The following is a 14,133-nucleotide window of genomic DNA, read 5'->3' as shown; positions in this document are numbered from 1 at the left end:
AGAACAGGAGTCTGCTTAATAATGCCTATGTGTATGCCTTGGAGGTTAGAATCTAAGCAATGAAAACCCTTTTATTCAGAAAAAAAACAACTGAGACCTCACCAGATAGGCTTCTGAAGCCACCTGATGAGTAAATCTGTGAGAAATGAAAACACCTTCTTTATAGGACAGGGATTCCTTTCTTCTCAGAGCTTCTTGTCTTAACACCATATCAGGGCCACCAGTTTGCTCACACCTCCTGGAACATATAATTCATTCCCCTGCCTGGCTGAACAGGAGGTCCTAGCATTCAGAGACTGGCTTTGCTGAACTCACATACTCTGAATTTCCCTGCCCTCATGTTGGTGAAAGAAGCAGCCTTTAATTGCACTCTTGGCTTCTTTATATTCAGCTGGCTCCAGAGGTCCGCCCTCAGAGCCCACCAGGACACACATGTCTGTCCAGCCTCCACCTCCTTCCCCTAGAAAGATTAAAAGCAGCCCAGCAGACTGCACCTCCCTCTCTGCTGGGTCCTGGTGGGGCAGGAGCAGCTGTCTGCACCCACTGCTGCACTGCTCTGTCAGACTAATGAGAGGGAAGCAGGCAGTGTGACGATATACCCTGTGTATTCACATGAGAGAAGTGAAGAAATCCAGCAGTGAAGATGAAAAGCCACTGGTAAGAGAACAAGTGGGATTTAGAGACATCTGTAAATAAGAGATTAGAGCAGTGAAAGCTGTCCTTGCCAGCATTATATGAAGGGATCACAATAGAAAGAGCTTTATTGACATGTTTTGTTATAAGGCAAAAATAAAATGTTGAATGTTGTCATGTAAAGAAATTATCTTGTCAAAGAGATTGTCTTGTCAAATCTTTTAGCAAATCCTTAACTGGTATTTTATATGTTTAATATGCATGGCTTGGAGGAGAAATTTAATAACAAAACCTGTCAGCAACTATAGATTCATACTGGAGCTTTCTTTCTGTTTACAGGAAAATTACAGCTTTCTTTTACCTGTGTAGCTTTCTGTGGTCTTTCATCTCAGCCACCATCCAGCACCAATCAAGTAAGGAGACAGATTTTATCTACATTTTATCTTTGTGTAATTTTGAATGTCAAAAGAATTATTCAGCGTTTATTCAAAACTAAAATCCTCTGTAACTAGAAATCACACAAAGTGAGAGCTGTCTATGTGCATTTATCTATGGATGGATGGATGGATAGAAGGAGCTCTGTGTATTGCTTTAAATTTGCTATTAGATGTATTTTTAAGGTAAGGATTAAAGTCTGGATGTAAATGGTAAATACAGGACACAAACCTTCCCTGTCTTTCAATGCTCCTAGTCAGATATTCTTCTGCTACATGTGGCAATAAATGGGTTCTACTTTATTTGCTGGGCATAAAATGTAAATGGCTGGATGTCAGCCATGTGTCCCATCAAAGAATATAGAAAGAGGTCTTTTCTAAGGTGTAACATGTCCACCTGAATGTTCTCTTTAAGCCTATGTTGTCAGAAGGAAACCCACATTTAGGGTTGAGCCTTTGCAGCACACAAGAGGCTCTCTGTAGTTTAGAAATATTTCTCCTACAAACTTCCACTCTTCATTCTTCCCTACCCACACTCTGCTAACATTTTCCAGATTGACTTAGTACTGGACTTGTACATGGCTCTTAAACTCTTCAAATAAATGCTTATTTTTCCTTCTTCCTTTCTTAATTCTGGGTATCTTGTAGGTCTTATGGTCACAACAATGTTTTTTAACAAATAATATTCTGAAAATTTGGATTTTTAGATTTAGTTTTTTCAAACGTATTTCTTCTGCATTCTCATTTGGGTAAACAGAAAAGGTCTTAAAATCTTCTTGCCACAACCCTGCATTTCATGAATGTTCATTTTCTGATCAAATCTGGCACAGAGAAAAGTGGGAAAGCTTGGAATACCAGAGAGGATGGAAAAGATGCCAACTGATTTACAACAACTTCTTTAGTTGGCATGAGGTTTGTTTAACTTTCCTTGGGAGTAGGGAGACTGTTGATTTAGGTAACTGGCATTTTTTTTTTAAGTTTGCTTGAAGCACAAAAAAAAGTTACAACCCAAAACTTCCTTACACAACAGGCCTTCTTAAACTACTACTGTTTCTCAACAGCTCTGCAAGAGATGATTTATTATAATACTCTTATTTAAAGGCTTGAAAAAAATATCAAATTACCAAGTTTTAATTTGGAGCTCTCTGGAAAAAGATTGTTATTTTTCTTATACCTCTTACTTACTGAGTACAGTTTAAACTATTAAATATGTCTAATTATTACAGCTCTGTTTAATTCATAATAATCTTATAGTTGCTTAAGTTAATTTTATAAAGTGATCTATGGCAATGTGCAGGCACATGGTTAGTAAATTCACTTTTTTTTTGCAGGACTACCTGCTATTCTGGGTGCCAGTCACAGGATTGATATCTGCCCAACCATCAGGATTGGCCAAGATGACTTACCAGGCAAGTCGAATCCTGACTTTGCTGTTCAAAGAATTTAGCAGGCTATATTCATCTCTGTGACAGCACAATTCTCAAATTAAAATTAAAGTTACATTATGGATATGTTTTTTGTTTTTGTTTTTTTTTTTTTCCTGCAGGCTTTGACCTGATTTCTCAGTTTCAAATAGAAAAAGCTGCTTCCCAAGGAATTATTGAGAGAGTAGTGGGATCCACTTCTCTACAAGTAGCTTATAAATTGGGACCCAATGTAGACTTTAGGATACCAACCAGGTAATGCCTTCCTTGTTTGGCTTTAAAATATAAAGATTTTGCAATTTTATTTTTGAAGTGGTAGATCTCTCACCAGCTAGATCACCTGATTTGAAAGTTTTCAGAAGGGGAAAGAGGAATTGAACTTTTTTTTTTTTTCATTGCTAATACCAGATCAGACTGATTCTGTAGCAGCAATTTCAGGGACTTTAATTTTCCTCTAACCAATGACATTGCTCAGAGTGCCTCAAGATTTGCTGATACTAAGGGATTCACATATAGAAAGTACGGTCAGAACTTGCTGGTGACTTGAAATAGGGAGGCAAAGAAAATGTAATAGGAGGAGAGGGAAGAAAATTGTCTTAAAATATTGGCACAAAGGGATCTTTCTGATCATGTGAGGATTGCAGAGACAAGATAGGGTAACAACTCACTGATTCTGAGGTAAGGGAACCTTTTCGTTGTGTGCTTGTTTTAGGTAACAGGTACATGAATGTTCCTGGCTGATTTATGGTCACTTAATCTATAAAAGTTGGAAAATTATTATTTAGTATATTAAAGTGAATTTGTGATAGAAGTCAGGATTCAGGAATCTAATTGTGTTTGTGCTTTACAGACCAGACTTGCTGCTGGTGAAGGACTAGAGACAGTACAGCAGGGTAGAGATGTCTTTGCCAAATTTAGGCAAGTCTAGGTTCTTTTCCAGCACCTTATGTAATTAAGAATGTCTCAATTTAGCAATTAAGTGACTAGACCATTAACTGGACTACTGTTTCAGCTAGGAATAATTGGATTGTGAAGTGTTACTGTCTTACTCCACCTATCACTAACAATCTTTCTTGCTGCAATCCTCCCTGGCTCCTACCTTTATAGCCAGCAGCTTATTCTACTTTAGAGTTTAAGTGTTTGGTTACATTGGGCTCATGACTACTTTCAGTCCCAGACACAAATCAGGGCTGCTAGTGCATGAATGTGAATCCAAACACAGACAGCAAATGGGATCATCACTTCACCAAATGTTGGAGATTCTCAGACAAAAGCAGCAATATTTTCACTTTTAAAATAGTTTAGACTCATTGCTATAGATGGTTCTAGTGAAATACATGCTTGATATACACAAGTTAGCCCTGAACAAGCCTATGTCAACTGCCTTACTACAGCATCTGATCTGACTCCTGCCATTGGAGTCGTTGGCCCAGGAAAGGGATTTCAGGTTTGAGTCCCGACCGTGCTCCACGCAGCCCGAGCTCGCTGCTCTGCTCCAGAGCTGTTTTACAGCGTGGCCCACTCAGTGGGGTGGGAGAGGATGAGGGGAGGAGAGGGGAGGGGAGGGGAAAGGAGGGAAAGGAGGGAAAGGAGGAAAAGGGAGGGAGGGAGGGCAGAACCGAGCCGAGCCGAGCCGCCCGGCCCGCCCAGGCTGCCGGAGCTGTCCCTGCCCGCGGTGCTGAAGCGGCGCCGCCGCGGGCCGGGCTGCTGTGATGGGGATGCTGTGATGGGGCTGCTGTGATAGGGGTGCTGTCACTGGGCTGCTGTGATCGGTGTGCTGTGGCCGGGGCTCACACACAGGGGATCACCCTCCAGCCCCCACCTCCAGCCTGTGGGCTCCTGCTGTATCGAAAACAAAAAATGGAGTGAGGAAAAATGGCCAGCATGGCTTTCCCGAGCTGGATGGCTGATATAGCACAAATGCTGTAGGAGCACTGGGGAGGGACCCTCATCAAAAACGTTGGAAATAAGTTTTTAGGTTGACACATGATGATTGCCCATGATGAAATGGGCAGAGGAGCCCATTTTAGAGTGGCTATATGGAATGAGAGCTCAATTGGATGGGCATGGCTCAGCATTCCATCTTTGATGCAGCAATAGCTAACACCTTGAATAACTCACAGAGCTTCCTTAAAATGCTACCGACTTGCAGCTTGTTCTTTTTTCTGCTTTGCATGCTTGCCCAGAAATATATCCCAGAATGAACAGAAATGATTGCACTCAAGTCATAATTTAGCTTCTTCCAGCATCCAAATAAATTCCCATTGGCCATTGCTCCTTCTAGAGTAAAATCTGCTCAAGGATTGGTACAGTGCTTTCCATGTAAAGGTGTGGTGTAATAATGGTGTAATAACTTTGTGTGCAACTGCCATGACATATAGCTGTTTTCACTTGACATGGTGAACTCATCAGTTTTCAATTTAATCTATGTACATGTCGTAGATGTCCACCAGTTAGTAAGCACAAAATTATTCCTGCTTATTTGGACAATAATTGTGTTTGTTTGTAATGGAAATCTTAAAAAAATTGTCACAAAGAAATATGTTCATTACATATTTTTTAAATGTGGGAAAAAGTTAAGTATCTTTGTGCATTGGATGAAACCAATTGACTTCACACACACACACACACACACACACACACGCACATGCACACACAAAACCCCCAAACAAAATAGGGAGCAACTTTAATAAAGCTTTGGCCAATTTTTTTTTTTTTTTAAATATTGCTTTTCTGTGAAGCAACACTCCTAACTGTATGTGCTTGAAGGTCTAGCTTTTCTACAGTCAGCCACCAAAGCTCTTCAGGTGCTTTTGCTTTCACATTGTGAGTAAATTATCCTACCCAGATATTGACGATGATACTGAAATAGAAAAGACAAAATGCAGCTAGGAAGCTAATTAGGTCATAAGAGAATTAATTAGCTCACAAGTGGAAGTTTCTGAAGAATAAAGATCAGCTGAGGGTCATGAGTCCTAACAAATGGCTTCTGGTTAATGACTTAGGACAGATGCTTTTAAAGTGCTGAGCTTAGTTTTATTGTTATTGCTTATTGAATTGCTGCCAAGTAGTGTCTGCCAGGTCAGCTGTGATTCCAGGCAGCTTCAGGAGATGCAGACAGGAGTGTCTCCAGATTGATTGAAAGAACCCTCAACCATGAGCACATGCTACTGCATTATCATGAGAATGGCCACAGCAATTTCCACAGCCACTTCCAGTGGGTTGTGCTAACATTTATGAAATCTTCGTTTATCAAGGACCAAGTTAAGTCAGTGAGCAATGGAGCTTACCTAAAAATTAACTCAAAACCCTCCAAATTTAATAAAATAAACAGTTACTCTCCAGAATTTAAATAGGCATATAGTTGAGCCTTTAACGTACTCATCTGCTCCTGATTAATTCTGGGTTCAGTGGAATGGGTCAGGGCTTTCCTCACCATAGTCAGATGACTCATCTTGGTTATATTGGAGCCTGGGTAGGACTTAACTTTGAAATCTCAAAGAAATCTTCCTGGTAGGCATTCAAAATACAGGGAAAGTGAGACTCTTAGGTATTTATGAAAAAGATTAAAATAAATAGTAGTCTTTCAGAAGTTCCCCCAGATGAACTACAAATGTTTCAAACTACCCACCCTCCAATACTTCAAAAATTTAGGCAAATATTCAAATATCTGATTAAAAAAATTGACCTAACCTTATATTCATAAAACAACTAAAGCAGTTAATAATAGTATGAGTGTACAAGGAAAGCTGGAATGTGATGCTTTCTGGCAAAATGAAGAAAAAAACCAAATTAAATAAAAAGATCTGATGGCTTATATACCTAACAATTTTAAGTGAATAGGAAATAGATCAGGAATAAGTCTGAGTTTTTGCCTTCAAATATGTTTCCATATAAATTCTTTCTTAGCTCCTTTACCTGAATCTAAATTTATAATTGCTTGGTTCCCTTCCATAAATCAGTGGAATGGAAACAACTATGTTAAAAATAATTTCCAGAAATAATTTGAGTGCTTATACAGCTATCAGCTGTTCAATAAAGTTACAGAATCCATCACTCTTCACTTGGCAGTGAGACAGAGGAATAGCTTCTCTACAATTGTTTATTTAAATATCATGCTAATTTGCCATGGTTTCCAAATATTTAGCATTTTAAGTTGCTGACTTCAGAAGGGTTTTGCCTATATAAGGATTAAAAGTTTTGGAAAAGAAAAAGTGTTCTGAAATACACCAAACCACCAAAGGATCATTACTGTTGGAGCAGCTGAGATGAGAATATGTCTCTGCTTTCCTTGTAGAATTATGGGTATAAATCTTACATAGTAACAGTCCCTTGAAGAGTACCTTTCTGATGATGGGTCAGACTTCACTGTGTTGAGTCATGTTACTGATACTGAGTCTTTGGTCTAAAGGCAGCAGTTCTTCTGATTGGTTATTAATATTTTTTAAAAATGAGAATACTTATCCATGTTTGTGCACTGAATTTTTATGTTTAATGTTTGATATACATTTCTTATAATTTAGTTTTCTCTTACCAATATCAGAAGCTCTTACATTATTTCTCTTCTTCGCATATCTTCAGAAAAAATGAACATATTTCTTTCCTATTTTAATGTCTGCAAAGAAGAGGACCCATATGACACCTTGAAAAGTACTAAATGTATAGTTAAATATGGTGCAAAGAATTAATTTTCCAATCTGGTATAAACAATCTTCCAATCAAAAAGTATGTTCATGTACTAGGGGTTTTAAAATTTCTTTTGTTGTGGTTTTGTTATGTTTTGTTTTGTTTTTGGGTTTTTTTTGGCAGTATAGTTGTGTCAGCTGAGGTCAAATGAGAATATGTGTGATAGTTTGAGTATTGCCATGGCAACAAAACTTAGCAGTGGAGAGAAATACTGAAAAACTCTTCACAGAGGATGTGGGATTAGTACTGCTTCTTTTAGGCTCAGTGTATCAGACATCCTGGAGACATTGAACTTAACAGAGAAAGTTCAAGGCCACAAGGAGGCTATTTAAAGACTACCTAACAATACCACCTTCAGTGTAGTAGTAGAAAAACCAGCTCTTCTGCAAGAACAAATGAGATTCAGCAAGTGAAGAGATAAATGATCCAGCTGAGCTAAAGTTTTAGCAGTAGAGGAAATTGAAATACTTTTAAAAGAGATATCATAGAGGAGGGACACAAAGGGCTGTAAAGGATATGCTCAACTGGATCAAAAGCTAAGTAAGGGTGAAGGTATGTCTTGATAGGGAGAAGAATTATCTTCCTGGAGTAGAAAATAATATACATGCTTATTGTGTAGGCCAGAAACCTAACACAGGGAGGGATAGGGGAGAGTAATCACCGTAAAATGCTGGGAACTGAGGGAAAGCTACAATTATCCACACGTTAACATTTGCATCTGAGATGGCAAGATACAAACTGAAAACAAATAATGGCAGAACACAACGAGTTAGATAAAATCCTATCAAACCAAACCAGATGAGGCAGACTTTATCCTCAGCCAAGAGACACAATTCAGAGCAAAGCACTGAAAGGCAGATTAAAGATACTGGCAAGGAACCCCCTGTTCCAACTTTGTATCTCTCCACACCTCATATAATGAGCTAAGCTTTCCAGCTAAACATTCCCCTTCCTTATACCCCAGCTCTCAGGTGTATGCAAAGGCTCGTGGGGAAAAGGAGAAACACCAGCAGTGCAGGCACTTAATTTGTAAGGCGAAGCTGCTGCTGCTGCTGCTGCTGCCAGGCTTGCCATATGCTGAAATCTGCTGAGGCTGTGCTGCTGCCTGCTGGAACACAGCTGCACTACAGCTTGGAACACTACAAACTAGGGAGATTGCTTCTGGAAGTGCTCTCTTCCTAAACCAGTAGTCACCAAGCATATGGAATAAGAGCTGACTTATACAATTTTCCCCTCCCCATAGCTTAAATCCTGAGATTCATTATTGCTGCCTAAATAACTGCTGAGATAGGATTGATCTGCCACTCAAAAATCATCTTTGCTCAAAATGTCTGCTTGCTTTAGAAGTTATTCAAATGAAAGCTGGGACAAAATTGCTCTGCATATCTTCATGCTTAAGAAATTTATTCAAACACTCTTAAAAGGATAGACGGCAAATAATGTACTGATGTCAACTGGGTATGACACTAGAGTTTTATGATCCATAGCATAAATATGGAAAGGCCTAATTCTTAAATATTGTACTGGATTCAGTGTCACATTTGAAATTAAAAATGACATATTGCACAGTGACACATCCACTGCTATCTGTGTTTCCAAAGCTCACCTTATAGGAGTTGCTAAAATATGAGACGTTTTATAGGCGGTAAATCTGTTCTCTTCTACTTGTAGTCTTGTGGTCAAATGTCACAGAACATAACACACTTTGAGTATGGGTTCTCACCATATATTTGTTAATGATTTCAGCTGAAGTGATAGCTAATACCTTAATAAAAGGGTTGTTGGCAAGCTGAACAAGAAAATGCACTTGCAAGAGAAATTCTTATGCCTTCAAAATCAAATCAGGTCTGCACTTTCTCCCTGGTCATTATGAAGCCATACTGTGTTGACTGATTTTGTAAGTCTACTAGTGGGAAATAGGATAATTGTAGGATTTAATTTCTATATCTGAAGTATGAGTTAGTTGTTGCTCCATCCATTAATCTTAGAAAGGGTTATTATAAAAATTGTAAAACATTGGAAGAACCCATGCTTCTGAACCAGTTTTTTTGCCATTAGTAACACCTTGTTTTGGGGCTCAGCATGCAGACATGCACTGATACAAGAATCATTGAGATATGGTTCCACTAGGTAATGATTTCTTATTACTCTATGGTGATATGTGGAGCTTTTCAGAGCAAATACAGAATGAATCTGCTGTATTTTAATTCTACACAGTGCCATATATTCCAATGGATTGCCTGATGAATATTCCTTTCTAACTACTTTTCGGATGACTGGGGCCACACTTCAGAAATACTGGACTATTTGGCAGATTCAGGATTCTTCAGGAAAAGAACAAGTTGGAGTGAATCTGAATGGTCAAGTGAAAAGCGTTGAGTTTTCTTATAAAGGAGCAGATGGAAAACACCAAACAGCATCATTTTTACATTTGCCTTTCCTGTTTGACTCCCAATGGCACAAGCTTATGATAATTGTGGAAGCAAACAGCGTCACACTTTTTATTGACTGTATTAAAATAGAATCCTTAAACATAAAACCAAAAGGGAAAATCAACACTGATGGCTTTGCTGTGCTTGGAAAACTTAAAAATAATCCTCAAATTTCAGTTCCGGTAAGTTTCAGAATCTTTTATTTCTTAAAAAAGTTTTTTACATTAAATATAGGGTTTTGTTTCCTGGAATGTGTGTTTAAATTATTTCTGAAAGCAGAAATGGTGGAAATTAACTCCTTGGCAGGTAAGTACTAGCTGTGTTTTTTAAATTTTGTATTTATACCTTGTAAATTAAGAGATGACCCAGGTTAGTGTAAATTTCAAAAATGAAAATTCTTAGACATCCCTGTACTTGCTACAACAACTTTGAAGTAAAAGAGTGAAGTGGGACAAAATTTTAAACTTTATCTGTCACACTATTAAAAAAAAAAACCACCTGTGAACACAGGTTAACCAGTGTTGTGTAAATCTGAAAGGGAAAACATTGCAACAAAAGAAATATCTGATGTTTCATCACCTCTGTATGTTTAGTTGCTGTATTGCATGGGATTGAAATCAGTTTTACATGAGAATGCCAGCAGAAAGCTGCCCCATGTGTCTGTATTGAGCATGCTGTTATAGATGTGGATTAGGAAATTTCCATTACTGAAAAGTTATTCTAAGTTAGACACAGAGTCATCCCTTTAAAAACAAGGAGGGTTCCCTTGCCTGTCGAAATAGTGGTTCCAAATGGCAGCTGATAAATGAGGAGAGAGATGTGGTACCAAGGTCACCTTGGCCTTCTGTTGGTACTCTGACTGACCTTCAGCCAGGGTTAAAGAAGGGAAGAAAAGCAGAAGAGCAATTTGGAGTCTTATCCTCTTTCCCCTCCAGCCTGTGCTTTGCAGAGACTTGCTTTTTTCATCAAGGTGTACAACTGAGCAGCATTAATCACCCAGGGCTCTTCAGGCATTTAGTGTGGAAAAACCCCACCTGGCATTAAGTTCTGCCTTGCCTGTGTTAAAGACTGTATATCTTTAGGCACCAGTGTGGAGCTATGGCAATTATAGGACAACTTCCTTTAAGGATGAAAGAATAAAATTGAATTAAAAAATTTTTATAATTCACCATCTATAATGCAAAATATTTGTTTATTACTTTAGCATGTTTCTGGGAAGATTCTGTCACATGAAGTATATTTTACGAATAAAAGTAAAATCTTTGCATGAGTTAGGCTTTAAAACAAGATGCGCATTTCTTGACAAAAAGAATAATGAAGTACTGGAACAAATCATCAGGGAAGACAGAAAGTAAGCATGGCATTATATTCTTTAACAGAGTTTGGCTATCTAAAAATATACTTTATTTTAGACAGAACTGACTTAGGACTCACTAGATTGAATTGCATGGCCTATGCTGGGAAGCCCAAAAAGGCAATGATAGTGGTTCAACCTGATATTACAATAATGTAGATTTAGGAACCCCATATCCTCTGAAATTATGATAAAGGAATTATGTAGTCAGATGGACTGGTTAGTAAGTTAAAAATGTCTATTTATATTGCCGAAATTTCTGGTTTAGCCTGTGTACTTTATTTCTCTTTAAATTGACTAAACAAATCTGTGTTTGGGAGTACTCTAGTCTTTAACTTGCTTGACTGTAAGTTTAAATATCTCAACAGTCTTGGTTATTTAATATGCCCTAGGCACAGCTTTTAATTTACTCCCAGGCATTGTTAAAGTATATTACTTCCAGTAGTAGAATTTTAAAAGGACATAAATTATGTGTTTCTTATTCTTTTTTGCAGCATTCTGGTGAGAGCCCTATTTATCTTGGAGAATAGGTCAACTTCTCAGAGGTGCACTGTAATACATATAATTTTAAAAGGGATTCTTTATGGCTTGTTATTACTATGACTGCCTAGGAAAATAATAGATACAGTTCCATAAGAAACTGCATCTTGCCTTTCAGCCTTTACAAAGACCTATTCCAGGATTTCTGAAATGCTTTATAGAGGGTGAATTTTTACACAGATCCACAGCTGCATTTTATATATTCTTTTTTTTTTTTTAATAAAAGTATCTAAAAGTTTTATCTTTTTATCTAAAAGTAATTAATATAATCCATTATAAACTCTAAGCAGTATGAGATTCAGCACAATTTCAAAAATGAAAAGGAATTTACTTCCTAAATTACACATTTTTTATAGGAAAAACATTATTAGTAGGGGAACCAATTTCTTACTGCTCAAATTATAACTTCTGTGAGATGATATAATTGCCTTAATTCCTATGATTTCAGAGGCATTACCATGTTTTTTTCATAATAGACACTGAACACTTTGCTAGAAGTGACTCTTGGTCATTATTTAATTGACATTTAATGCTGCTAACTGGCTCAGGGAAGCTACGTGACTTGTAACATCTAAGAGGAAGCTGCTTGTCAATATTTATTTAACAGGGATTAATTTACACCATAGAACAGATTGTGTCTGTGTACTGTAAAAAGTCACATCTTTTTTTTTTCCACCCTGTGAAATCTCACATTCAGGAGGCTGAATCCCAGCTATGGAAAGCCAAATAACACTGGAATTGGTTGTAATGTTCAAAGGCTTTAAAGAAAGGTGCAAGGAAAATGAAGCTCTAAAAACCTATTTCAGAGATGTCAAAAAATGGATAGACCAAGTTTAAAAGAACTCTGGAATGAGATGCATTTAAATATATGTAGTTTATTCTTGGTCACTTAACAAATGTACAAACCGTTGACAGAGGATCTCTCTCAGAAGAAACATAAGATATCCTTGACAAAGGATTGTAAAAAAATCTTTCTATAAAAAATTGCTTAGCTGAGTTGTACTTTCCCAGGAGGGATGACTTCCACTGTATCATCACCAAGTCAGCAACAGCCCAGTGGGTACAGGGAGCCAGATCTCCCAGAGGAGACCTACAGCTGTGCTTGGAGGGCCACATTCTCCTTAAAGCCTGTGGCACTGCTAAATGCATCCTTGTGACCCATTTTATATTGAAAATACTATGCTACATATTTAGGTCTATTTGTATTTTACCTAACCTCTCTCAACTAAAGCACTGACAACTGAATTATGTGGCTGATATCGAGATATGCAAAGACGGTGGGCATTTGCAGGAATTTCTGTAGAACCTAAGAGGACAAAACAATGAACAATCACACACAGTTAATTATATTTGTGCTGACAAAGAAATTAAAATGGAATAGAAATCTGTAGGAAATCTGCAAAATGTACGCCAGGAATACTGACCTTAAACACTCTTTGTAGTTTAACTCCAGATAGCAACTAATCCCCACACAGCCACTTGCTCACTCCACCCCATGGTGGGATGAGAATAAGTAAAAGTAAGGATACTTGTGGATTGAGATAAAGACACTTTAAGAGGTAAAGCTCAAGCCATGCACACAAAGCAAAGCAAAACAAAACAAGTAATTAATTCACAACTTTCCAATGGCAGGCAGGTGTTCAGCCCCCCCAGGAAAGCAGGGCTCCATCTCATGTAACAGTAACTTGGCAAGATAAAGAGCATCACTTCAAACTCCCCCCTGCCCTTTCCTCCTTCTCCCAGCTTTATATTCTGAGTGTGACATCGTGTGGTCTGGGATATCCCTTTAGTCAGCTGGGATCAGCTATCCTGGCTGTGCTCTCCCAAGTCCTTGTGCACCCCCAGCCTCCTTGCTGATGGGGTGGGGTCAGGAGCAGAAAAGGTCTCTGTCCAATTGGACTCTGTCCAATAACTGCACAGCAATAACAAAATCATCCCTGGGCTATCAACTCTGCTCCTGGCACGAACCCAAAACACAGCTCCATATCAGCCACTGTGAAGAAAATAAGCTCTACCTCAGGGAAAACCAGCATACCACCTTTGGGTTTAAAAGGTTACATTTTAATATCTTTGCTTTATGATTACCCTTAAATTATCTGAGGTTCATTTCTGAGAACTTTGTGACTGTATTTAATCCTTAATAACACTGTATATTGATATCAGTAGAATATCTACATGAGACATCTTCAAAATATTGGCATCATTTAAATCAGCTTAACCTTATCAACAAGATCGTTGTGAAATACTGGCAAAGGACAAGATACCTTGACAGCAAGGCTAGAACATATTTGCTCTTCTCTCACTTCTCCTAAATCAATGGGAAGCCAGTCACACCTTTTACTACTTACCTTGCCACTGGGTTTTTGTTTTTAATTTAAAAAAAATGTTAGATTAGTTTCCTATCAGCTTTTGTTTTATATAGCCTCAAAGCAGAGTTAGCTTTTTTCTTTTCATAGCTGGTACAGTCCTGTTTTGGATTTAGTGGGAAGATAATATTAACAACTTATTCCTGTTTGGGCTGTTGCTACTGTAGGGCTGCCTTGTAGTATTAAAATAGTTCTTTTATATGCCAGTTGGCTATTATGAAGGTTTGCAAATGAGAAGTGGATAAAGGAGGGAAAGAATTGGCT

The 14,133-nt window shown here is 38.0% G+C and overlaps 1 protein-coding gene across 1 annotated transcript in view; it reads left to right on the top strand.

The window, feature by feature from the left end:
* The first annotated feature begins 643 nt into the window (after positions 1-643).
* The window catches only part of COL9A1 (collagen type IX alpha 1 chain), a 62,578-nt gene continuing 49,088 nt past the window's right edge, over positions 644-14,133 (top strand). The window contains exons 1-5 of the mRNA XM_056487449.1: positions 644-657; positions 973-1,046; positions 2,399-2,476; positions 2,614-2,746; positions 9,395-9,791. Of these exons, the coding sequence (XP_056343424.1) occupies positions 644-657; positions 973-1,046; positions 2,399-2,476; positions 2,614-2,746; positions 9,395-9,791 (696 nt within the window). The remainder of the gene's footprint in view (positions 658-972; positions 1,047-2,398; positions 2,477-2,613; positions 2,747-9,394; positions 9,792-14,133) is intronic.

The sequence above is a fragment of the Oenanthe melanoleuca genome, chromosome 3, assembly GCF_029582105.1.
Source record: "Oenanthe melanoleuca isolate GR-GAL-2019-014 chromosome 3, OMel1.0, whole genome shotgun sequence".
Classification (NCBI taxonomy): Eukaryota; Metazoa; Chordata; class Aves; order Passeriformes; family Muscicapidae; genus Oenanthe; species Oenanthe melanoleuca.
Note: the sequence above shows the minus strand (reverse complement) of the source record. Positions and strands in the feature narration are given on the sequence as shown.